General features: G+C 42.6%; 1 protein-coding gene across 2 annotated transcripts in view; it reads right to left on the bottom strand.

Moving 5' to 3' along the window:
- stim2b (stromal interaction molecule 2b) overlaps positions 1-25681 on the bottom strand; it is a 159636-nt gene that overhangs the window by 99308 nt on the left and 34647 nt on the right. For both annotated transcript variants that reach the window (XM_063043327.1, XM_063043326.1), the window contains exon 3: positions 18825-18955. In XM_063043327.1, coding sequence (XP_062899397.1) covers positions 18825-18955 — 131 coding nt within the window. The remainder of the gene's footprint in view (positions 1-18824; positions 18956-25681) is intronic.

Consider the following 25681-nt stretch of genomic DNA (forward strand, 5'->3'; position numbering starts at 1 on the left):
TGAACTGCATGTGCATGTAATGACAGCCGTATAACTTATCTCCTCTTACCCCAGGCCACGAATTCATCAATCACCCCTGCTGTGGACACTTTCTGGAGGTCCAAGATCCGTATGCTCCACGACTGCTGGACTAAGTGTGTAAATGTAGGAGGGGACTACGTTGAAAAATACATGTGCTAGGTTTTCTAAAATTGACTCCTTCTACTTTAGGCCACAAATTTATCAATCACCCCACCATACAGTTAATGCTTTAAGTCAAAGACCCTTCAACAGAACTGGGAAAGAGAAAGAACAAATCCTTTTAAGTTGAAGGAGGATAGATAGGAAGAAGGAAATACTTCCAAGGATGGGAGGCCAAGGTTGTCTTGGAGATAAGTTGTGGAGGTCAACTGTCGAATGGTAAGGGGCATAAGTTATAAAGAGAAAGAAAAAAAAATCAACAAAATGTATGAAGTCAGGGCAGTTACTAACTGAAACTACAAAGGAATGAAAAAGTTGCAAAGTCCAGATCTTCTGGAACCATTCAACAAGTCAGACTGTGCTCAGGGAAACAGTCAATCTTTTTTTTGTTTTGCCATGAGGAGACCCATTGTGCACACTGAATGCAGTGAACAAAATTATACAAGTGACTCTTGTTAATCACAGCCAGCACTTGTGTGGTACCTGGCAACAGAGATTTTTATTTGCTTTACAATTGCTAACACCTAACGACCTAGTTTTCTGTTTATTCTTATAAAATACAACAGAGGGACTGAACATTGAGTTCACAATAGAATAATGGAAGCAATCAGTGTCAGGCTATCATGGCGTACAGTCTGAAGTTGACAGCAGTTTGGCTGACATACAGATTAGGTGGTGGGGGCAGGAGAGAGATGTCCATTGCAGGCCAAGTGCATCAGTTAAAGGGGACTTACTAGCAGGTAGTTTTAAGTACAATTCTATTGTCTTGGACCTGATTAGACAAGTTCCCTTTAGGTCTCAGTAAAGTAGTCGGTACCTGCATGAATGAATTTAACAGAAGAGGTCCCCAGACTTATAGTGAATGCAACTGTTCATGTCCAGGTGACTCTATTCATGAGTGTATCACAGGCACAGACGACCCAAAAACAATTTACTGAACCTCATGAAAGGTGTAATTTTCTAGTTAGTGTTTGTGTGTACAATATGATAAAAATTATGAAACACTTCAGAATTTGAGAGCCTAGGGTTTTATTGTTGAGATATTTTACCATTTTGCATATTTTGGAAATCAGTTTTGATTCAGTAATATTATAGGAAGGAATGTCACTTTCCAGATACATGCTATAAGTTTCTAATTTCTGAAGGTTATTCCAACATCTCTTGCAAATTTAGGAATCAAAGATGTCTTAAATTCGTACAGAGGCTCTGCATTATCAACTGTGAATGTTCAAAATATTTTTGAAAGGGTTAATTTAATGGCTTACAAGTGACTTGCCAGAATTGCAGGCCTTTGTGACAACTCACCAGATACCCAAGCCATGACAAAAAAGACAACAAAACTGGGCTGCCTGAGCTCAACAAAACCTCCCGTAGTTCTCAGGTATCTCGCACTTCTAGGATCAAACTCAAAGAAATCTTTTAGAGCATCACATTCCAAAGCTGATCAGAGAAACTGCTCTGAAAATAGAAGCAACAGTTGTCAAGCTGAACTGTGGAACATATAACAAATTCAACCAAGCCAACGTACAGGCCTTGCCTTACAGAACCTGATTAGGCCCATTTCTGCTCTTTTGCTGACTTAAGTTCTTAGATACTTCTGGTTTACTATAAGCAAGGGTGCATTACCTTGAATGTTCTGTTACGCTCTTTCTGCGCCAATTGACAGCAATTAGGAATGGCAGTGTATGGAGTCAAACATATCTCAAGAACATTCACATTTTAAAATTGGAAGTTTCAAATTTATTATCATAAATACAATAAAAGTTAGATTCTTGCAGCAGCAGCAGAGGACATTGATACACGACAAACACAAGTTAACAGCAACACACACAAAAATGCTGGACAAGGCCCAAAACGTCGACTGTTCATTCATTTTCATAGATGCTGCCCGGCCTGCTGAGTTCCTCCAGCATTTTGTGTGAATTGCTCTGGATCTCCAGCATTTGCAAATTTTCTCTAGCTAGCAAGTTAATGTAGCGTTAAATTAACATAAATTATACACAATTTACACAACAAAAATAAACTAAAATAAACATAAAGATATTAATAGCACAAAGACAAGAAAATCTGCACAACTTCCGCCATCTCCAACGAGATCCCGCCACCAAGCACATCTTTCCTTTTCCCTCTTCCACCACCCCCCCACTTTCCACTGGGTTTGCTCCCTATGCAACTCCCTTGTCCACTCATCCCTCCCCACAGATCTCCCTCCTGGTATTTATCTTTGCAAGTGGAACCAGTGCCCCACATGCCTCAACATCTGCTCCCTCAACTACCATTCGGGACCCCATACCATCCTTCCAGGTGAGGTGACACTTCACCTGTGAGTCTGTTCCGGTCATCTACTGTATCTGGTGCTCCCAGTGTGGCCTCCTGTCTAGTGCTGAGATCTGATGTAGATTGGAAGAACACTTCACCAAGCAACTACACTCCATCTGCCAGAAAAAGCAGGATCTCCCAGTGGCCGCCCACTTCAATTCTACTTCCCCTTCCAACAGTCAGTCCATGGCCTCCTCTACTGCAGTAATGAGGCCACACTCAGGCTGGAGGTGTAATACCTTGTATTCCGTCTGGGTAACCTCCAACCTGATGGTATGAACATCAATTTCTTGAACTTCTGGAAATTGCCACCCCCTCTTCACTATATCCATTCCAATTTCCCCTCTCTCACCTCATCTCCTTACCTGCCCATCATCTCCCTCTGATGCTCCTGCCCCTTCCCTTTCTTCCATGATATTCTGTCCTCTCCTGTCAGATTCCCCCTTCTCCAGCCCTTTATCTATTTCACCCATCAGCTCCCTAGCTCTTCACCCCTCTCCTTCTCCCAGTTTCACCTATCACCGATCACCTACCAACTTGTACATCTTCCCCTCCCCCACCTTCTTACTCTAACTTCTCATCTTTTTTTTTCCATTCCTGGTGAAGGGTTACAGCCCGAAATATCGACTGTACTCTTCCACAGATGCTGTCTGGCCTGCTGAGTTCCTCCAGCATTTTTTGTGTTGCTGACATAAAGATATTAGTGCAAATTGACAGGAAGAAATACAGTTTGAGGTAATTAAGGTTTTCAGGACAGTTTCAGAACCCGATGACAGTGGGGAAGAAGTGGTGTTGAACCTTAAGGTATGTGTCTTCGAGTTCTGGTATCTCCTAAACAAGAGATTTTGCTGGAAATCCAACACAACACACAAAAAGTGCTACAGGGACTCAGCAGGTCAGGCAGCATCTATGGAAATGTATCAACAGTTGACATTTCTGGCTGAGACTCTTCATCAAGGCTGAAAAGGGATGTCAGAATAAGGTCAGGAGAGGGGAAGGGGGACAAGTTAAAAGGTGATAGGTGATGCCAGGTGCATGTGGGAGGGGGGATGAAATAAGGAGCTGGGAGGTGATACGGCAAATGGTGGAGAAGGAGGAATCTGATAGGAGTGGAGCATGGGGGAAAGGAGAAGGAGATGCACCAGGGGAGGAGACAGGCAGGAAGGCGGGGGGGGGGAGGTGGGGAGGGACAAAAAGGAGGTATTGCTCCTCCACCCTGAGGGTGACCTCATCGTGGCAGAAGAGGAGGATATGGACTAATATGACAGCATGTCTTGTGTTTATAATATCACTGGCATACATTGTGGAATTTGTTGTTTTGCCACAGCAGTACAACTATAAATTAAAATAATACCATAGAAACTACAGCACAGAAACAGGCCCTTTGGCCCTTCTTGGCTGTACCGAACCATTTTCTGCCTAGTCCCACTGACCTGCACACGACCATATCCCTCCATACACCTCCCATCCATGTATCCGTCTAATTTATTCTTAAATGTTAAAATAGAACCCGCATTTACCACCTCGTCTGGCAGCTCATTCCATACTCCCACCACTCTCTGTGTGAAGAAGCCCCCCCTAATGTTCCTTTTAAACTTTCCCCCCGCCTCACCCTTAACCCATGTCCTCTGGTTTTTTTTCTCCCCTTGCCTCAGTGGAAAAAGCCTGCTTGCATTCACTCTATCTATACCCATCATAATTTTATATACCTCTATCAAATCTCCCCTCATTCTTCTACGCTCCAGGGAATAAAGTCCTAACCTATTCAACCTTTCTCTGTAACTGAGTTTCTCAAGTCCCGGCAACATCCTTGTAAACCTTCTCTGCACTCTTTCAACCTTATTTATATCCTTCCTGTAATTTGGTGACCAAAACTGAACACAATACTCCAGATTCGGCCTCACCAATGCCTTATACAACCTCATCATAACATTCCAGCTCTTATACTCAATACTTCGATTAATAAAGGCCAATGTACCAAAAGCTCTCTTTATGACCCTATCTACCTGTGACGACACTGTTAGGGAATTTTGTATCTGTATTCCCAGATCCCTCTGTTCCACTGCACTCCTCAGTGCCTTACCATTAACCCTGTATGTTCTACGTTGGTTTGCCCTTCCAACGTGCAATACCTCACACTTGTCAGTATTAAACTCCATCTGCCATTTTTCAGCCCATTTTTCCAGCTGGTCCAAGTCCCTCTGCAGGCTCTGAAAACCTTCCTCACTGTCTACTACACCTCCAATCTTTGTATCATCAGCAAACTTGCTGATCCAATTTACCACATTATCACCCAGATCATTGATATAGATGACAAATAACAATGGACCCAGCACTGATCCCTGTGGCACACCACTAGTCACAGGCCTCCACTCAGAGAAGCAGTTCTCTACCACCACTCTCTGGCTTCTTCCATCAAGCCAATGTCTAATCCAATTTACCACCTCTCCATGTATACCTAGCGACTGAATTTTCCTAACTAACCTCCCATGCAGGACCTTGACAAAGGCCTTACTGAAGTCCATGTAGACAATATCCACTGCCTTCCCTTCATCCACTTTCCGGGTAACCTCCTCGAAAAACTCCAACCGATTGGTCAAACATGACCTACCACGCACAAAGCCATGTTGACTCTCCCTAATAAGCCCCTGTCTATCCAAATGCTTGTAGATTCTGTCTCTTAGTACTCCCTCCAATAACTTACCTACTACTGACGTTAAACTCACCGGCCTATAATTTCCCGGATTACTTTTCGATCCTTTTTTAAACAACGGAACAACATGAGCCACTCTCCAATCCTCCGGCACTTCACCCGTAGACAGCGACATTTTAAATATTTCTGCCAGGGCCCCCACAATTTCAACACTAGTCTCCTTCAAGGTCCGAGGGAACACTCTGTCAGGTCCCGGGGATTTATCCACTTTAATTTTCCTCAAGACAGCAAGCACCTCCTCCTTTTCAATCTGTACAGTTTCCATGGTCTCACTACTTGATTCCCTCAATTCCATAGATTTCATGCCAGCTTCCTTAGTAAATACAGACGCAAAAAACCTATTTAAGATCTCCCCCATTTCCTCTGGTTCCGCACAAAGCCAAACACTCTGATCCTCAAGAGGACCAATTTTATCCCTTACAATCCTTTTGCTCTTAATATACTTGTAAAAACTCTTTGGATCATCCTTCACTTTGACTGCCAAGGCAACCTCATGTCTTCTTTTAGCCCTCCTGATTTCTTTCTTAAGTATTTTCTTGCACTTCTTATACTCCTCAAGCACCTGATTTACCCTGTTTCCTATACATTTCATGCAACTCCCTCTTCTTCTTTATCAGAGTTGCAATATCCCTTGAGAACCAAGGTTCCTTATTCCTATTCAATTTGCCTTTAATCCTGACAGGAACATACAAACTCTGCACTCTCAAAATTTCCCCTTTGAAGGCTTCCCACCTACCAATCACATCTTTGCCAGAGAACAACTTGTCCCAATCCACGCTTTTTAGATCCTTTCTCATTTCTTCAAATTTGGCCTTCTTCCAGTTCAGAACCTCAACCCTAGGACCAGATCTATCCTTGTCCATGATCAAATTGAAACTAATGGTGTTATGATCACTGGAACCAAAGTGCTCCCCTACACAGACTTCTGTCACTTGCCCTAATTCATTACCTAACAGGAGATCCAATATTGCACCCCCTCTAGTTGGCCTCTCTATATATTGATTTAGAAAACTTTCCTGAATACATTTTACAAACTCTAAACCATCTGGACCCCTAACAGTATGGGAATCCCAATCAATGTATGGAAAATTAAAATCCCCTACCACCAAAACTTTATGTTTCCTGCAGTTGCCTGCTATCTCTCTGCAGATTTGCTCTTCCAAGTCTCGTTGACTATTGGGTGGTCTGTAATACAATCCCACTAATGTGGCCATACCTTTCCTGTTTCTCAGCTCCACCCATAAGGACTCAGTAGACAAGCCCTCTAGTCTGTCCTGCCTGAGCACTGCTGTAATATTTTCCCTAACAAGCAATGCTACTCCCCCCGCTTTCATTCCTCTGCCTCGATCACATCTGAAACATCGGAACCCTGGAATATTAAGCTGCCAGTCCTGCCCCTCCTGTAGCCAAGTTTCACTAATTGCTACAACATCGTAATTCCACGTGTCAATCCACACCCTCAACTCATCCGCCTTCCCCGCAATACTCCTAGCACTGAAATATATACACCTCAGAAGAATACATATTAAAACATTAAATTAAATAAATTGTGCAAAAAGAGAGCTTAAAAAAAGTGAAGTAGTATATATGAATTCAGTGTCCATTCAAAAATCTGGGGCAGAGGAGCTGGTCCTAAAACTTGGAGTATGTGTCTTCAGGTTCCAGTACCACCTCCTTAACGGGAAGAGGGCATGTCCTGGGCGACTGGGGTCCTGAATGATGAATGCGTAGTTTCTGAGGCATCACTTTCTGAAGGTGTCCTCGATGCTGGGGAGGCTGGTGCCCATGATGGAGCAGGCTCTGTCTGCATCTTACTTGCAGCTTATTTCCGATCCTGTGGAGTGCCCCCCCCCCCCAAACCAGATGGTGATGCAACCTGTTAGAATGCTCTCCACCGTACATCTGTAGAAATCTGTGAGCCATCGGACAACGGCCTGATGTACATGTTCTGGTTGCCCATGTGGTCGAGAGCAGAGTGGAGAGCCAGTGAGGCAGCGTCTGCTGTAGACTGATTGTGGTGATGGCCAAACTAAAACAGTCCAGGTTCTTGCTGGGGCAGGAGCTAATTCGTGTTTTTGAGGATTACTCTGGTTGTGTAATTTACTGGAAATAAATGTTGGCAATATGAGGCAGTGTATGAGAGCAACAAGTCATCGCAGGAAAAACAGAACTCAAGTAGTGTTAATCAAAAGAGAGCACATGCCAGAGATTTTTTGCAGTAATGTCAATCTTCTGATTCATGGTTCTTTTCTTACGCAGTCCTTAAGATCAGAAGTGACTCAGTCGCACTCTAGATCAGTGTGTAGTGGGGTTGGGGATAGGCTGCAGGGACCAGTATGGGAGCTGCAGACCTTACCAAGGGTGGGGTAGAATAGCTATAATGAAAAAGGCAATGTAGAATCTTTCACTCGACTTCCATATGCTCTCCACGTGGAGAACTGGGGTCCTCAGTGTGAACTCAATTCAGGGCCAGAGATTCCAAGTTAGTGGGGATAATATATTTTTTCCTAGGAGGCTTTGAGAACATCTTTGAATCATCCCCTCTGTCAGCCTGTTAATGAAGAGAGCTTGAGATAGAGTGCCTGTTTTGGGAATGCAATGCTGGACTCTGGCCCTATGCAAAATCTACAGGCATTACAAGCAACTCCATACTTAAAATTTATTTTTCTAAAGTGAATAATTGCAGTTTTAAAACTTAAATCCAAACATTGTGATGTGAATATGCTCTGCAACAGAACTGCAAACCAACCTGTTTAAAGGGAAAAAAAAGTAACACTGTTCCTCTGAGGGAATACTCCCCATACAGGAGCATGCATTGAGGCTCATTCATAACACTAAAGGTCCACAAAAAACCCAGGTACAACCCTCTGTATTTCACGGCAAGGACCTGTCAATTGTCTTTGCTGTGTGAAGATCAGGATCTCAATCATAGAACACAGAAGAACACAGAATACGAATAGGAACTTCAGTCCACAATGTTTACCAAGCTAATTAAGTTAATGACACCTAATGCCTTCTGTCTGCATGTGGTCCATATCGCTCTATCTCTGTATTCATAAAGATGTTGATGTTGGTATTTATCCTACCAGTAGAGATGGCATCTTTTGTAGACTCTACACTTATGGCTGAAGGGTAATAAGTCTTCACGAATCTGGTGGTGTGGGACTGCCAGCAGCTAGCACCTTTGTCTTCGAGGTGCTAGCTGTCGGCAGTCCCACACCACCAGGTTCGGAAAGAGTTATTACCCTTCAACCATCAGGCTCCTGAACCATTGTGGATAACTTCACTCACCTCAATTCTGAATTAATTTCACAACCTATGAACTAACTTTCAACAACTCTACAGCTCATGTTCACAGTATCATTTATTTATTTATTTGTAGTCTTCTTTTGCACATTGGTTGTTTGCTTGTCTTTGTGTGTAGTTTTTCATTGACTTTATTGCATTTTTGTTCTACTGTAAATGCCTGCAATTAATCTCAGGAAGTCTATGGCAACATACATGTACTTTGATATGGCTCTGAATTATTGCTGCCCTGTACATCATGGCATTTGTGCAAAATTGTTTTAGAGTCTCTTAGATAGGCATATGCCATGCACCACATGCTGGCAGAAGGAATTAAACATCATTAGCTTAATTAGAGTAGCACAACATTGTGGGCCAAAAGGGCTGTTCCTATACTGTAATTTTCTATGGCTTATTACTGAGGTCTGGATCTTCAAACACCAAAGGCAAATGAAGCAGGTCATTGTTAATTGGTAGTTCCTAAATTACAAATGCAGACTACCCTTTCCTGGGTCTTTTCATGCACCTTCGTTGGCATGAACAATCCTCAATTCATTCTTCTACCTAAAGAGTACCACTTCATCATTTTTTTCTCTTAACAAGTTAGTTTGCAATTCTAATACGCGACACAGTCAAAAACACAAGGTTAGAATTCATGATTTTTCATGGTTTCTAGTCACGTTAGAAAAACAAAATATGGAGTTCTTTGCTGTGCCCGTTGATTTTGCACAGGGCCACCACATTACCAGACAATGCAACATCCTCCATTACCACAAACAGTCATACAGTGTTTAGGTTTTCATACACAACCCCTTATCAGAGGAATTGATGAACTGAAGTGGAACACCAAGCAGCAGAATAGCAAGTGATTGCAGTTCAGACAGAGCAGATAGTGAAACCAGCAACATCCAATCAGTCTCAACAATGGCAACGGATCTACCCACCCCACCCCCAGCAGCAGAAGTCATCCAGCAATAACATTGCAAAATTCAACCAATATGATGTGTTTATCAGGTATATCTTTTGTTGCAGCAGCAGGGTGAGAAATGCTTTTGCTGTAAATATACTGACATGTATCAGAGGCCAAAGGCAAGCCTTACATAAATTATTTTACATTAATATAGGCCACACATAAAGTCAAGAAATGAATTAGGTGTCAATGTACAAAAAACAGTTTCAAATCATTGCTTGGCAGACAGCATCAAGGAGGAGCTGATAAACAGGAGCACAATAATCAGCCACTCTGTATGACACTCCGGAGGAATGTCATAAAGTTCTATGTTGGAACTGGTGTGATCTGGAATTTTAATAAACCAGAGTGCTCAGATCTGTAATCAGATTGGAGTAAATGGCAAGCACTGAATATACATGAACATTTGTTTTTAAGGATCTTAGCTAGTTCCGCCTGCAGGCATGGAGATGAAAGAAGCAAGCTAATAAAGTGAACAACTAGGTGATAAGATTTACAAGAATTGTTTCTGAATTTTGAATGAATGCCAGAGTAGGCCCAAAAACTTAAGTTCCAGTAGAAAAGTCGATGAAGTCATTGATACAACGTAATGAAATGAATATTCTCAGGTAATTGAAGAGCCAAACAGAATATTAGAATATAAAGCATGGGACACAAAAAGTAAAACTAAAAAAAGGAATTTTTAAACTGTATTTGATTCTTAAGTGACTGCATATAGCTTTAGCCTTCATATTTTGTAAAATATTGGTAGAATTGTGCATGGAACATAAAATGAAATATAATATGAAGGTCTCTTCCTTTGAGTATCTTAAAGGATAATATAGAACTTTTAAAAATTAAAACTTCTGTTTGCAATTTGCATAGAACTAAGCTTTTCTGACGTACAGAATTAAAGTACAAGAGATTGTGTTCAAAAATTATGAGAAACAAAGCAAAACAGGAAATGCAGAAAGAATTTTAGTATCAAAATTTTATTAAGAAAGGCTCTAAGAGTAAACCAGGAAATTACTGGCCAGGGCAACACACACTGTTTCCCTCCCCCCCCCCGCCCCAACCCACTCTGCAAGGATCATTGCCTCTGCAACTCCCTGTCCACTTATCCCACCCCACTGATCTCCCTCCCGGTACTTATCCTTGCAAACGGAACAAGTGCACACCTGCCCTTACACCTCCTGCTTCACTATAATTCAGGGCACCAAAGAGTCCTTCCAGGTGAGGCAACACTTCACCTGTGAGACTGTTGGGGTCATCTACTGTATCCAGTGCTCCCGGTGTGGCCTCTAGTATAACAGCGAGATTCAACATAGATTGTGAAACAGCTCCATCCACCACAAAAAGTGAGATTTTGCAGTGGCCACACATTTCAATTCTACTTCCCACTCCCATTCCAACTTGTCAGTCCATGGCCTCCTCTACTGCCAGGATGAGGGCAGACCCAGGTTGGAGGAACAATACCTTGTAGTCCTTCTGAGTAGTCGCCAACCTGACGGCATGAACATCAATTTCTCAAACTTCCGGTAATTGCCCCCCCCACCCCCCCGTCTTCTCCTTCACCACTCCCCATTCTTGTTTACCTCTCACACCTTATCGCCCTACCTGCCCATCGCCTCCGTTTGGTGCTCCTCCCCCTTCCCTTTCTTCCATGGTCTTCTGGCCTTGCCTATCAGATTCCCCCCCCTTCTCCAGTCCTTTATCTCTTTCACCAATCAACTTCCCAGCTTCTACTTCACCCCCCCGTTTCACCAATCGCCTGCCACCTTGTACTTATTCCTTCCCTCCCCCCCGCCCCAACTTTTAAATTCTGATTTCTCTCCTTCCTTTCCAGTCCTGATGAAGGGCTGGGAGTAGAAGTACAGCCAGACGATTGGTCATTTCAGGATATAGTCGTTGAATGGTAGGGTAAGCGTTCTTGATGGTGGTATAACAGTGGTCAGGCGTGTTGGCTCCCCTGGTTCAAGAGATGGTACGTCGGTGGTAGTTGCTCAGCAACTCCTTCAAGCTGGCCTGGTTGAAAACCCTCACAATGACAGGGAAGGCTTCAGGGTGTGTTGTTTCTCGCCTGTCGATTACGGAGTTTAGATTCTTCAGTGCCAGCCTGACATGGAATACCTACCACCACCAGAGTGATGGTGGTAAATTCCCTCGGCAGATAAAAAGGACGACATTTGACCACTCGATATTCCAGATCAAGTGGCAGGACTGAGACAGAACTGCTACATCTGTGCACCACGATGAGTTAATTATGCAGCGTACTCCACCTCCTCCATCTTGAAAAGACTGGCTTTACGGTGAATGGTTAAGCCGTCGAGCTGCAGCACTGCATCCTAGATGGAGAGCTACGTGGGACGTTAGCAGTAGATTGATCTTGAGGGTAAAGGGTCAGCACAACATCATGGGCCAAATGACCTGTACTGTGCTGTGTTGTTCCATGTTCTATAGCACTTAAAACTATGGAGTGACTATGGCTTCCATATTTACTATTTTAATTATCTGCAAATATGTAAATTAGTGGAAGCAGTTCCTAGTGAGGCCTTCCAGACTGCCCCCATCAGTTCTTCTAATTCTATTCCATTTTGGTGACGTTGAACTCAGCAACAGCAGGGGGGAGAAAGAGGAAGAAATGCTTGCGTGACGGCAGTCTATTTTGTTAAACAAAATGGAATCATCACAGAATAAAAATCAAGATAAGCTTAACCATGCAATATCGGCAAAAAAGGAGGAAGAGAAAAAAAAAATGGAGGACCTAGAACTACAGTCTATAAAAAAATGTCAGCACTCATAGTTAACTATCAGATCTAGCACCTGAACAAATGCTATGAACAAAGATTAAAAATAAGAGAAGCTGATGTAAGATTCTGTATATTTCTTTCCAGTGTTTTTTCAAATTTGCAAGTGACAATTTCTGTGCGTTCCCCTCTTTACTGCAATCGAAACAGATGGGAGAATTAAACACAGAAAAAGTCCTTTTCCAATTTGATAACATGGTACTGTTTTGAAAAGGAACAGAGTAATTCTTTATAGCCTGGCCAATTTTTTGTTTGTTTCTTAGCTATATGAGAATATATCTGGTGGTTATCACATTGCTATATGCTGGAGGCTGCTGTGTGCAAATCGGCTATATTGGTTTTGACGTTACAACATTCATTACTGAACAAAGCACTGCTCAACATTCTGTAAACATGAAAACAACTATATAATTGCAAGTCTTCTTACAACCTCAGAAGAGACTAATGACATTGCTTATTTATAAGAAACAGAAGCCAGAAGTTGACCAAAAAGGGGTGAAGTGTGGAAAAAAAAGGGAGATGGAAGAATTTAAGGTGATCCCATGAATAGATGCAGAGGATTAGTATTACACGGTCTGAGAGACCTGCAGCAATTCCCAAAGTTATCTGTTGTTCAAAGGAAACTAACCTCAAGTGTAGATCTAATTACAAATAAAACATCATAAACTTACACTACATTTAATCAGATCAACAGGCTGCAGGAAAAATTCTATTAACATAAATTCTCTACAATCAAAGTCTGCTATGCTCTGAACTGGATTCTAGTTAAGAGTTATTACGCTTAACATATTTTATTGACATTTACTTCATTACTTTTACTCATCAGACTTACATGTGTCTAAGTCATCTCCATGGTAACCAAGTACTCAATGTCTAAAGCACACAACCAATGTGCACACAGTCCTCAATACATCTTTAAATGGTGTTTACTGCCGTTGAAACTGGCGTCATTGTACTTGAAGTGTTTAAGACCCATGTAATTACACAAGCCGAATTATGGCATTTCCCATGGAATTTGTGTGCAGTATCACACCATCGCCATAAAATCTAGAAAAGTCATTCAGCAAAAGGCCAGCCAATTAAAAACTTCATTAGAGCTAGTCCTAAGTTTAAGATTTTTTTAAAAACTATTGAAACTTTTAAATATTATGAAAAGTCTTGAATGTTTCAAAGTATAGGCCTAGCTATAATTTATTAATCAACTCATTATTTTAAATTGCAGTGAAATACATACACAGTTGATTTACAGTTTGAAATTTTGAAAATATGTTTTGAAGAGACATCCGTTCTGTATATTTAACAATTGCCAGAAAAACAGGCAAGCGTCATCTCAGGAAGGTAAAGGTCATGAAGAGCCAAGTGTTTCTTGTTCATATCCTAACTAGAAGCAATAGGGAATTGTCAGAAGTACATGCAATCTGCACCAAAGCACATTAAAAGTTAAATTCGTTGTGGGTTCCAAACATAGAGTCAGGGGTACACTGAACCTACAGGAATACACCCATGTTTGTTCTAATCAGATGAGAACCAAATTACAACCAGCTGTAATCCCGTTTGTGATTAAAACACTTATAAACACTCTTCCATGCTTATTTATATATCAGAAAACAGCAGCTAAATGCGTGGTTAAATCCCAGCAAGAATTAACAAGGAAGCTTCCTCTCCACAGAGAAGCTGCCTGATCTACTGAGTTCCTCCAGCATTGTGTATGTGTTACTCCGGATTTCCAGCATCTACAGAATTTATTTTGTTTAAAAAAATTAAATTTCTGTCATTGGCATGAAAGGAATACAGAGTTGCCTGCCCCTTTCTTACCAATTTAGTGCTCTGTCAACAGCAATGAACCTAGAGCTAAAAGCAAAAGCCTCGGTCTTGAGTTTCCTGCTGGCCTCTTGGGGGCATTATTACAATATTGTCACCTCCCTACACTTAGGGTTCAACTGCGATATTTAGTCTCTAAGTGGATAATAAACTTCAAGTTCTGAGGTGTCTTGTTTTATCATACCTTAATCTATTCCAATAAAGCATTTCCAAATTCTGACTTCAGAACTTGCAAGAAACTCACAAGGACTGAGGTCAAATAATATTGATGAACTCAAATATACCCCCATTCACAGCTGCAGTGGTTATTCGCTTTAGGTCAGGTCACTCGTCTGAGTGCTACTGGTACCACGTAACCCAGTACTACCTGTTGCATGGTCGGGTGGTTGACGACTAATCCGTTTCCCCCACCAGGCTTGCCCGGTGAGCAGGGTGGCTAGGCATCTGGCAAGACAAAAAACAAGACCTGTCAAAGGGCAGATGAACCCTCTCGTAAGGTCAACGGCCATCTAGTGCTGTGAAGCGCGGAAAGGGCATCCTTTTCATCGAAGCTTGGTCTAGACATTCGCTGCAACAGAACTTCCCCCAGCCGTCTTGGACCTCACCATGCCGCTGGCTCCGGGAAGGGATGTCGAGAGGGTGGGTCTGGACCTGTGCAACCCCCCCACTCACCCAAAATCCATTCACGCACACGCTGTTTTTTCTGAGGAGTGGGGTATCCTCAACACACCCAAGTCCTGTAGCGATGGACAAGTGGCGAAGCGGTAGGCTTGACCAGCTGGGAGCCGTAGTCACAGGTCTGCATGCAGGTGGCAGGGGGAAAGTGGTCGCACATGGATTACCTAGCAGGGATCCGGTGAGGCAGCACCCTCTGCGTCTGAGCAGCCCTGCTTAGGGAGTCACTGCTCACCCTATCATTAGGGAAGGGCCTAGAAAAGGTGGCTCAAACAAAGCCTACTCACACCAACCTGGCCAGTCTACCAGTCCAAGTCTAGTGGTAAGAATAACAAGCAGAATCTGATCATCGCCTCATGGAACATACGAACTCTGTTGGACAATGCTAACTCAGATCACCCAGAGAGACATACTCCACTTGTTGCTCGTGTGCTCAAGGACTACAGAGTGGACACTGCGGCTCTCCAGGAGTCCCGACTCGCTGGAGAAGGCGCGCTTTGTTAAGAGAAAGGAGGGTACACATTCTTCTGGTCTGGCAGGCCCGAAGGAGAACGAAGAGAATCTGGTGTGTGCTTGGCTATCAAGAACTGCCTCGCAGCAAAGCTACCAACCCTGCCAGTTGCTGTAAATGACCAAATCCAGACCTTACGTACACCTCTGCAAGGAAAACGCCACCTCACCATAGTCAACGTTTACGCCCCAACTTTGACTAATCCCAGTGAAGTCAAGGAGGCATTCTACAGTGACCTGAAAACCACCATCAGTAGACCATTACCGTTACTGTTGCCAACCCCTTGGCGTCCAATCACACCAGGCCACAGTGGACTCCTTGCCAACCCGAGCATTAAAGTCTCCCAGCAACAGCAGCTTATTGGAAGTTGCCACGCTACTGCTCCTCTCAATGTGCACAGAATTCAAACTGTGCATTACTAACACACTGTTCAGATTGCCAGACAAGCTCAAATGCACATGGATGCATCCACGATCTAAAAGCTGGCATCTCATTAACTATATCATCACCCGACAAACAGACGTCTCTGACGTTCGTATCACCAGAGTTCAGCGTGCAGCTGAATGCTCAACTGATCACCAAATGGTGCGGTCGGATCTATGCCTATCGATCAAACCTCCACGCAGACTGAATGTGCCAAACCACCTAAAAAGTTGAACACCACCAAATTGAAACATCGCGAGTGCGCAGATGCCCTGAAATCCTCTATGGAAACTGCTCTAGGCAGACTGGCTGAGAGTCCACCAGACGATATTACTGAGCACTGGAATGTCTTCAAAGAAACGGTCTACAGCACTGCCCAGGACACCTTGGGGAAAGGCAAGCACGAGCATCAGGACTGGTTTGATGAGAGCAAACAGTCTGTGCAAGACCTTTTGAGAGCTAAGGCAGCTGCACACCAGGTTCTTCTTCCACACCCAAAGTCAAGTTCCAAAAAACATGCCTTTTTGAGTGCAAAATCAACTTTGCAGAGGTAGCTCAGAGCTATGAAAGACCAGTGGTGGGCAAACAAGGCCAAGGAGTTACAAGCCTTCACTGACTGTAATGACTTAAGAAGCATCTATGAAGCAATCAAGGTTGTGTATGGCCCATCAAAATAAGGCACCTCACTACTCCTGAGCAAGGACAGTACATCCATCTTCACTGAGAAGTCACAGCACATGAAAAGACGGCAAGAACACTTCCACGAGCTGCTGAACAGACCAGGAACCATCACCGATGAAGCACTGGGCAGAGTACACCCTCGACCCATACTGTTGAGCTAGATGCTCCCCCTACTCTTCACGAGGTCATCAAAGCCATCAAACAGCTAAAACCCAACAGAGCACCAGGGCCTGACGGTATTGCAGCCGAGATCTCCCAGTATGGTGGTCAAACACTGATATCATGCCTGCTCCAGCTGTTCACAAAGTTGTGGGGAGCCGCAGAACTGCCACAAGACTTCAAAGACGCATCAATCATGGCCATCTATAAGAACAAGGGAGACAAGAGAGACTGCAACAATTACCGTGGCATCTCTCTTCTGTCAGTTGTAGGAAAATGCCTCGCAAAGATCATCCTTAGACGCTTGGTGTCCAACATCAGTGACAACATCCTTCCAGAAAGCCAGTGTGGTTTTCGAGCAAGCCGTAATACAGTGGACATGATCTTTTCACTGAGGCAGCTGCAAGGAGAAATGTGTTGAACAGCAGATAAGTCTCTATGATATATTTGTTGATCTAACCAAAGCATTTGACACTGTTGGTAGAGATGGCCTGTGGAAGCTCCTACCAAAATTCGGTTGCCCCCCACGCCTAACCAACATCATCTGTCAGTTCTACCATGGCACGGAAGGCCGCATCAACATGTGTGGTGAGTTGTCAGACCCATTCTCCATCAGCAACGGCATAAAACAGGGGTGTGTTCAGGCTCCTACTCTGTTTGGACTATTCTTCGCTGCTGTTCTTCAGGATGCCACATCAGACCTGAAGTCAGGGGTCTTCCTACAAACAAGGGCTGATGGAGGGCTCCTCAACCTCACAAGACTGAGAGCAAAAACAAAAGTCAGGGACATTGTGGTGCATGAGCTACAGTTTGTTGATGACTGTGCACTGGTTGCCCACTCTCTCAAAGACTTACAGGACTTACCAGCCACTTTGCCAGTGCAGCCAAAAGCTTCCGACTAACAATCAGCCTGAAAAAGACAGAAGTTTTGTACCAACCGGCTCCTGGCTCAAGCTACGAAGAACCAACTGTCCTCATTGATTACACTCGTCTAAATGCTGTCAACAGGTTTTGCTACCTGGGCAGCATAATAATATCCTCAGCTTCTCTGGATGTAGAGATTGAGTCAAGAACCAGAAAAGCCTGCTTTGCCTTTGGTCAGTTGAAAGATCGAGCTTGGTCACAGAACATCAGGTTGGCCACCACGTGCATGGTATACAGGGGTGTTGTCATATCAACCTTGTTATATGGATGTGAGACATGGTGCCCATATCAGAGACACTTACGCCAGCTTGACCAACTGCAGCAGCGTTACCTACATTCTCTGATGAAGATCACCTGGCGAGACAAGGTCTCCAATACTGAGGTCCTCTCTCGAGCTGGAATGCCAGCAGTTTCAACCTTGGTGATGTCAGCCCAACTGCGCTGGGCAGGATATGTTGTCAGAATGCCTGATGGAAGACTGCCCAAAGACATCTTGTATGGCCAACTGTCCAGTGTTACCTGAAAACGAGGAGGCCAGCGCCTACGGTACAAGGATGTCCTGCACAGGAGCCTCAAGAAAGCTGACATTGCCCCATCAACATGGGACGATCTAGTTCAAGATCGCTCACAGTGGAGGGACACCATCAGAAAAGGTGTGGACGCTGCTGAGAACAAGCTCAACGAGGCAACAGAGGAGGGGCACAGGAAGCGCCACAACAGAGCTCCTGCCCCTGCTGCCCCTCCAGGCCTCACCTGCCAAGTACGTGGCAAGGACTGCCTGTCAAGAATCAGTCTGTACAGCCACTCCAGGACGCACATATTAAACCCCACTAACTGACGAAAAGGAACCATCATCATCCTACGGGATAGATAGCCAGAGGAGTTATTTGCTTCTGACCAATAAATTTAAAAAATAAGACCAGACAAAATAGACATAGAAGCAGAATTAGGCAATTTGGCCCATGAAATCTGCTCAGCAACGTGTTTACAGAGAGAGCACCAATATCAAACACAATCCTGTATTTAAGGGATACCAATGATGGATACGTTTGGTAGAGAGTGGCAGTGGGACACCTTGATTCATTTTCTCCTCCCTTGAGATTAACCAAGCCTCTGTCTGTAAGTAGCTAACTGAAGATAGGATGAAGAAACTTTCTAATGTGTATGTTACAGCATTAGGCATTTTAAGTATTTAAGCTCCATCAAACACTTCAAGTTAGTCAAATTTACCAGCCGGATAACAACATCAATGATTTTTTAATCAACCCAAGCTAATGCTTGCATATTTACATCATCAAAAGTAGGGTATGAAATCTATATTACAGGAGTTTAACAATAAGGAGTTTAGGCTGTTACATACTCAAAAATTTGTCTTACCTCATGACTTTCCTCTACATCAACATCTCCATCAGCATCATCATCCATTTGTTTGTGTATCATTCTAATAGCCTCAAAAGAATGTCGATCATCTTCATCCACGCATTCTGCATTCAATGTCGCGCAGTTATCTTTAAGTAAAGTGCTAGAGATTAGAATGTGATCCTGGAATTATTTCCACACTTTTTGAGCTGAAGCAAAACTGTTGATTTATTTTCCACATAAATTTGATGAGATCAATTTTATTGCACATCTCAAATTTGTGGCCTGCGATTTGTGTGTGATCAATTTAGCATTCTGCTGCACATAAGGAGTACGAAGTGTAGATTTTAAGCAAAGCAATTTAGAAAGCAGAAAACAAGATCTTGCAAATGTCACCACTTCCCATTTTAAGATAGCTCATTTTATCATTTTTTTTCCATGATCAATTCTAAATCCAAATTTATTATAGGATTTGTCAATGTAAACACTTCACACGGCAGCATTTCTGGAGTAGAATGATGTAACTCAATTAAAAGGTACGTAAACAAATGTCAGTTAACGCTTCAAAGGAAAATATAGTCATCTACACACCTGTTCCAAAGGAAATTAAAAATTACAGCTACCTGAATATGGCAAGTTGAAAATCTACTCCAAGACTTTAAGGCTTAATGCAATGTTTATATGAACAATTTCAGTAAAATGATTGTTAGGAAAATTCATGAACTAACCACAAGTCACATGAAGTCAGCAATTTTTCTTCCTATTCTTTTGTGAATCATCACTTCCTCGGGGAACCCAAGCAACCAACGTCTCCACCTCTGTTACACAGTCACAACACAATCCCATTGCTTGCTCACCTCACATCAGTGCACCTGCAAACAACCTCACCTCTCCAATCATTAGTCCAGCATTGGTCGCCCACCCCAAATGCAAGGTCAATGGGAGTTTATTTAGTGAAGGATTTATTATATATACATATACATACACACACACACACTGTAGGAGCCAGTGCAGAGTTCCCCTGCGGCCAACCCCTCAAGAACAGCTCTTATCACTTTGGATACTGTTCCGCAGGGTTGACCTAACAGAAGAAAATCACAGTGGTCAAATGTCTGGCACCGAGTCTGCCTCTGTGACTCAGAAAGGAAAGGGGTAGAACAGGCATGCTGTAGTGATGGGGATTCGTTAGTTAGGGGAACGAACAGGAGGTTCTGTGGGTGAGAATGAGATTCCTGGATGGTTTGTTGCCTTCCGGTGCCAGGGACCAGAACAATTCAGGTTGAGTCCTCAGCATTCTTTAAGTGGGAGGGTGAATAGCCAGAGGCCACGGTCTATGTAGGGAACAATGACGTAGGTAGAACAAGTGACGATGTTCTGCATAAGGAAATCAGGGAATTAGTGCCAAGTTAAAGGGCAGGACCTCCAGAGTTGTGATCTCAGGATAGCTACCTGTGCCACGTGTTATTGAGTCCAGAACAAGGAATATTATACAGTTCAATATGTGGCTAAGGAGTTGGTGTAGGAGGGAGAGCACAAGATTTTTGGATTATTGGGGAAGGTGGGACCTGTACAGAAGGGACGGTTTGCACCTTAACTGGAGGGGGACTAATATCCTGGAGGGAAGGTTTGTTAATGCTACATAGTGGGGTTTAAACTAGAGTTGCAGGGGGATGGGAACCGGACTGCCAAAACAGTTAGTGGAGAGGTTGTGGAGACAGATGTTGGTAAGAACTCAGATAAGGTAGGGAATAAAAAGGCTGATGATGATGTGACTGGTGCCCTGAACTGTGCTTACGTCAACGCAAGAAGTATCATAGAAGGTGCTGAAGATGAGGTAGCTGGGTTACAAATAGAGGCAATGTGTGGTGAAGGGAGACTATTAATAGGGCAAAATTGCAGTCAACAGGACAAGTTGCAACATAAAAGGCGGACAAACTCGAAAATGGTGAATACAGGACTGAAGGTGTTATATTTGAATGCGCACAGTATACAGAATAAAGTAGTTGAACTTGTAGCACAGTTACAGATTGGCATGTGTGATGTTGAAGGCATCACTGAATCATGGCCGAAAGAAGACTATAGACAGGGGCTTAATATCCAAGGATACACATTACACCAAAAGGACAGACAGAAAGGCAGAGGGGGCGGCAATGCTCTGTTGGTAAAAATAAAATCAAATCATTAGAAGGAAGCGACAGAGGGTCGGTAGGTGTTGATCATTGTGGATAGAGCTAAAGAAATGTAAGGGTAAAAAGACCTCAATGGGAATTGCATACAGACCCCCAAACAGTAGTAAGGATATGGTTTACAATTACAAAGGGAGACAGAAAATTCATGCAAAAAGGGCAATAATCAAGGGGGATTTCAATAGGCAGATAGATTGGGAAAATCAGGTTGGTACTGGATTCCAAGTGGGGGAATTTCTAGAATGCCTATGAGATGTCTTTTTAGAGCAGCTCGTGGTTGAGCCCACTAGGGGATCAGCTTTACTGGATTGGGTGTCGTGCAATGAACCAGAATTGATTAGAGACCTTAAGGTAAAAGAACCCTTGGGGGTAAGTGACCATAATATGATCGAATTCACCCTGAAAACTCAGAAGGACAAACTCAAGTCAGACGTATCAGTATTATAGTGGAGTAAAATAGAATTACAGGAGCATGAGAGAAGAGTCAGCCAGAAAAGAATTGATTGTAAAGAACAATGGCAGGGATGATGACAGAGCAGCCTGGCTGGAATTTCTGGAAGCAATTTGGAAGGCACAGGATATATACATTCCAAAGTAGTAGTATTCTAAAGGCAAGATGACACAACCATGGCTAACAGGAGAAGTCAAAGCCAACATAAAAGCCAAAAAGAGGGCATATAATAGAGCAAAAATTAGTGGGAAGTTAGAGGACTGAGATGTTTTTAAAATCCAACAAAAGGCAACTAAAAAGTCATTAAGGTTCATGAAAATTATTCCAGGATTTAATGGCTTGTCATATGAAGAGCATTAATGGTTCTGGGCCTGTTTTCACTAGGATTCAGAATAATGAAGATAGCCATGGGAATCTGTAGGCTTATAAAAGATGTTTGCAGACAGCTTATCTCCAGAGATGGAGACAGGGAGATTGAGAAAGGGGAGAGAGCTGCCAAAAATGGACCAAGTGAATTTAAGCGCAGGATGGAAGTTGGAGGCAAGTTTGATTTTTTAAAAACCCTCGCAGCGGCCCATGTTCCCTGCTTCCATTGAGGCTGTTGCTGCCTGCCGTCCAGTGCGCAGTACAGATTGCACAAGGAATCCACTAAAACCATCCGGCACATAACAGCAAGGTGCAAGATGCAGGCAGGGACAGCATACACTGAATGGCACAACCAAGTTGCAGCAATTATATACAGGAGTATCTGCGCTGAGTAGAGATTAGACACTCCCAAGTCCAAATAGGAAACACCCAAGAAAGTAGTGGAGAGTGGCAGAGCTAAGATCCTGCGGGAATTCCAAATACATATTGAAAGCAGCTACTGGCCAACCAACCAGACATAGTAATACTGAACAAGGAACAGGAGAAAGCAATAGTAATAGATGTGGCAATCCCGAATGGCCCTAACATCAGGAAGAAAGAATCTGAGAAGCTGGAGAAATACCAGAGCTTGAAAGAGCAGACAGAAGGGATATGGAAGGTTAAAGCCAGAGTAATCCTGGTGGTGATAGGAGCACTTGGAGTTGTGACACCTGCACTGGGAGAGGCTCAAACAAAACCCGGGAACAACACTTGAGATCTCTGTTCAGAAGAGTGCCTTAGGAACAGCAAGGATACAGCAACAAACCCTCGAGCTCCCAGGCTTCTGGTAGAGGACCTGAAATTAAGGGTAAAATACACGTACACACCACCCATAAGGATTGAGAAATATATATAAATTTTTTCTCTCTCCTTAACAGTGTACGTATGTGTATTTTTCTCTCAATTTATAGTTCTCTACCAGAGGCCTCACAGCTTCGATATATATAGTCACAAGTAAACACAGAACACATTTCTGATCACCACACCACAGGAATGATGTGGCAACACCACTGAGAATACTCTAGAGGAGAATGCTCTCAGGACTGGATACCAATTGAGTTAGTTTTATCACCTTGGAACAAAGGGAACAGAACATACAAGATTTTGAAAAACAGGGCAAATGAACTCTTGAAGTGTATCACGTACCAAGTTGATGGACCTTGAGCCAGGAAATGGATGACGTGAATACAACAGCCTCCTTAAGCCGCAAGTTTCATGGTTCTATTACCAATTAATTAATTCTCTACCACACACAACACTCTATGACTAACATCCGCAGAAAAAAAAATCAAACATTGTTCATGTATTTCCAAAACTTATATTTATCTTAATAAACTTCTTGTTCAATATTTTATATTAAGCATTATAAAATAAAGAAACTAGATCTTGGTGCTCATAAGGTTTTACTCATTGGATAGGATTATTGCATGTAAATCATCAAATATTTAACTTCACAGTTTCAAGTGTCGATCAAAAAATCGTTCACGAAGACTTTGTTAAGCAGGTTAAAATGGCATCAGTTGGATTATGGCAACCAAACCAGTCAATTCCGTGTGCTAAATCTAAACACCCTTTAACTCTCCCCTCCCCTTTATTTGGGAACAATCTTACTGCACTGAATCAGATACAAATAGTTACGTACTTCTCAACACTGCTCTTCAAACATTCTGACCACCTTCAGAGGATTATGGCAACATAGTTATATAAATTTGCAGCTTACATAAGGCTTGTACTATACTCTGGATATTTACTAAATAGCTAATAATTAGAATTGTCTTGGTTTTTTTTTCTTTTTTTTTACCTATTGTTTTGTCTTACAAAGCAAATTACTCTTCAATTTCCATTCCTTTCCAAGATAACAATTCTCGAGTCCTGCTCTGTGCCTCCCCATTGCCTGCCAGGTGCAGAACTATATTTGTCAGTGCAATAAGAGCTGTCTGTTTTGTCGAACAGGATAAAGAAGAAATTAAATTTCATAGCAGGACTCATTATTAAAATAAAAATGAAATACCATCTTATCACAAAAATATTGAAGACTTTTCTCAAAAATTCCTGAATAATCCCGAAATAAGATGGCAGAATTTGTCAGTGAAACGTCAGTTATAATCGATACCTGTATCCAGCTCGAAGCCAGAGAAGAGTTTATTCACCATATATTCGCCCGGAAAGCACTAGATTCTTTTCCCTCTTGAGCATCTTTTCTCTGACGGTGTTAAATTGGCTAATGATGACCTGCTGCTGGGTGAAATGGTTTGAGAACCACTGGTTTAAATCAGTGGTTCCCAAAGTACGTAATATCATCACCCCCCTTCATGGGAGTTTGTCGAGGGGCACTAAAGATAAGGAGGGGGTGACATTCTGAAGCTAGAGGGCAGCTGAGAGATTACAGGCTTAATTTAAGAAACAAATTATTTATTATAACACTTGATCCTCAGTACATAATAGATTACAATGATCACATAATCACCTCATCTTTTGCTAATCCACCATTCTCTTAGACTTTTCTCAAAGCGCGCAATAGTTGTTAAAAAATAATGTGGCACTTTGGTATTTGGCACGTCACAAGAAATCTGGCTGCACAGTTTTGCCATTCACTACTGTAGTACAGTGTTAGCTAGTATGATTCCCATACTCTAATCAAGCAGTGACGCAACTCCTGTGAATAAGGATATGGCGTTCAATGGTGTAAAGTTCAGAATCTGCTCTCTCGATTGGTCTTGACAGCATTTCTCTAGGCCACGGCCCAATAACAATATTGCTGCCCCACTTTGACTTCAGGCGGAGACTTAGATCTTGCTTGAACTATGATGACGTTGCAACTTCCCCCTTTACTGATCGCAGCGCTTGAGATTGGACTTAAATTATAGATTGTTGTTGTTAATCCATAATGGAAAGGCAGAAGCAGACCAAATGCGAAAGAAGTGTATACAGTTTAGTATGGAGTATCTGAAATATGGATTTATACCAGCACCAAGCAATCAATAAATGTATCTGTTGTGTGAAAGTTTTTAAATGAGGCAAAGGAGGAGCCAAGTTGATACTCATTATCCAAACAGCTTAAATTCTTCTCTTTAATGCATCTTTTTTTCTTTTCAAGATGGCAGGGGTCCTGTTGGAGTTCGTGATGTGCAGCTGCACTGAAACTGTGGTGGGATCAGTCTCTCCCTCCTTTGCTATTGCTTGCTTGCTTGGTGAATGCTAATGCTTCCTGCTGGAACAAGTGGGGGGTGGGGGAGGAAGAGGGTTGATACTTTGCTGCTACTTGTGCATGGGAGGGGTTGGGGGAGGCTTTGGGGTTCTATTATTTTTTCTATCATTCCTTCTGTTTTGTGAGCATTTGCGAAGAGTAAGAATTTCAGGTTGCAAACTATATATATATTCTTCCTTGATATTAAATGGAACCACTGAAACAGCCCAGGTTCCTTGGACATCTGAAAAGCATACACACTGATAAAGCAACCAAGAATTTGACTTATTTTCAGTTATTTTGTGTAAACTTTCAGAAATTAAAAACACTTCAACCATATTTGCCAATACTTCCCAACAAAACAGTAATGGTTTGCATTTCATTGCTCATTGCTAAATCTAGAAAGCCCCATACAATTGGGGATGAACTGATTTTGCCAGCAGTAAAGGAAGTTCAGCAAATAGTTTTGCAAAAGTCATGAGTCCAAATAATTAAAACAATTTCACTCAGCAACAACTCTGTTCAAAGACGAATAGATGAAATGTCATTGTGCAAATTACTTAGAATAATAGAATTTGCTCTGCAGTTGGATGAGTCAACTTTGCCAGGCAAAAAAATCTTTGCTTCTTGGTTATGTTCACGTCAT

The sequence above is a fragment of the Mobula hypostoma genome, chromosome 3, assembly GCF_963921235.1.
Source record: "Mobula hypostoma chromosome 3, sMobHyp1.1, whole genome shotgun sequence".
NCBI classification, from domain to species: Eukaryota; Metazoa; Chordata; class Chondrichthyes; order Myliobatiformes; family Myliobatidae; genus Mobula; species Mobula hypostoma.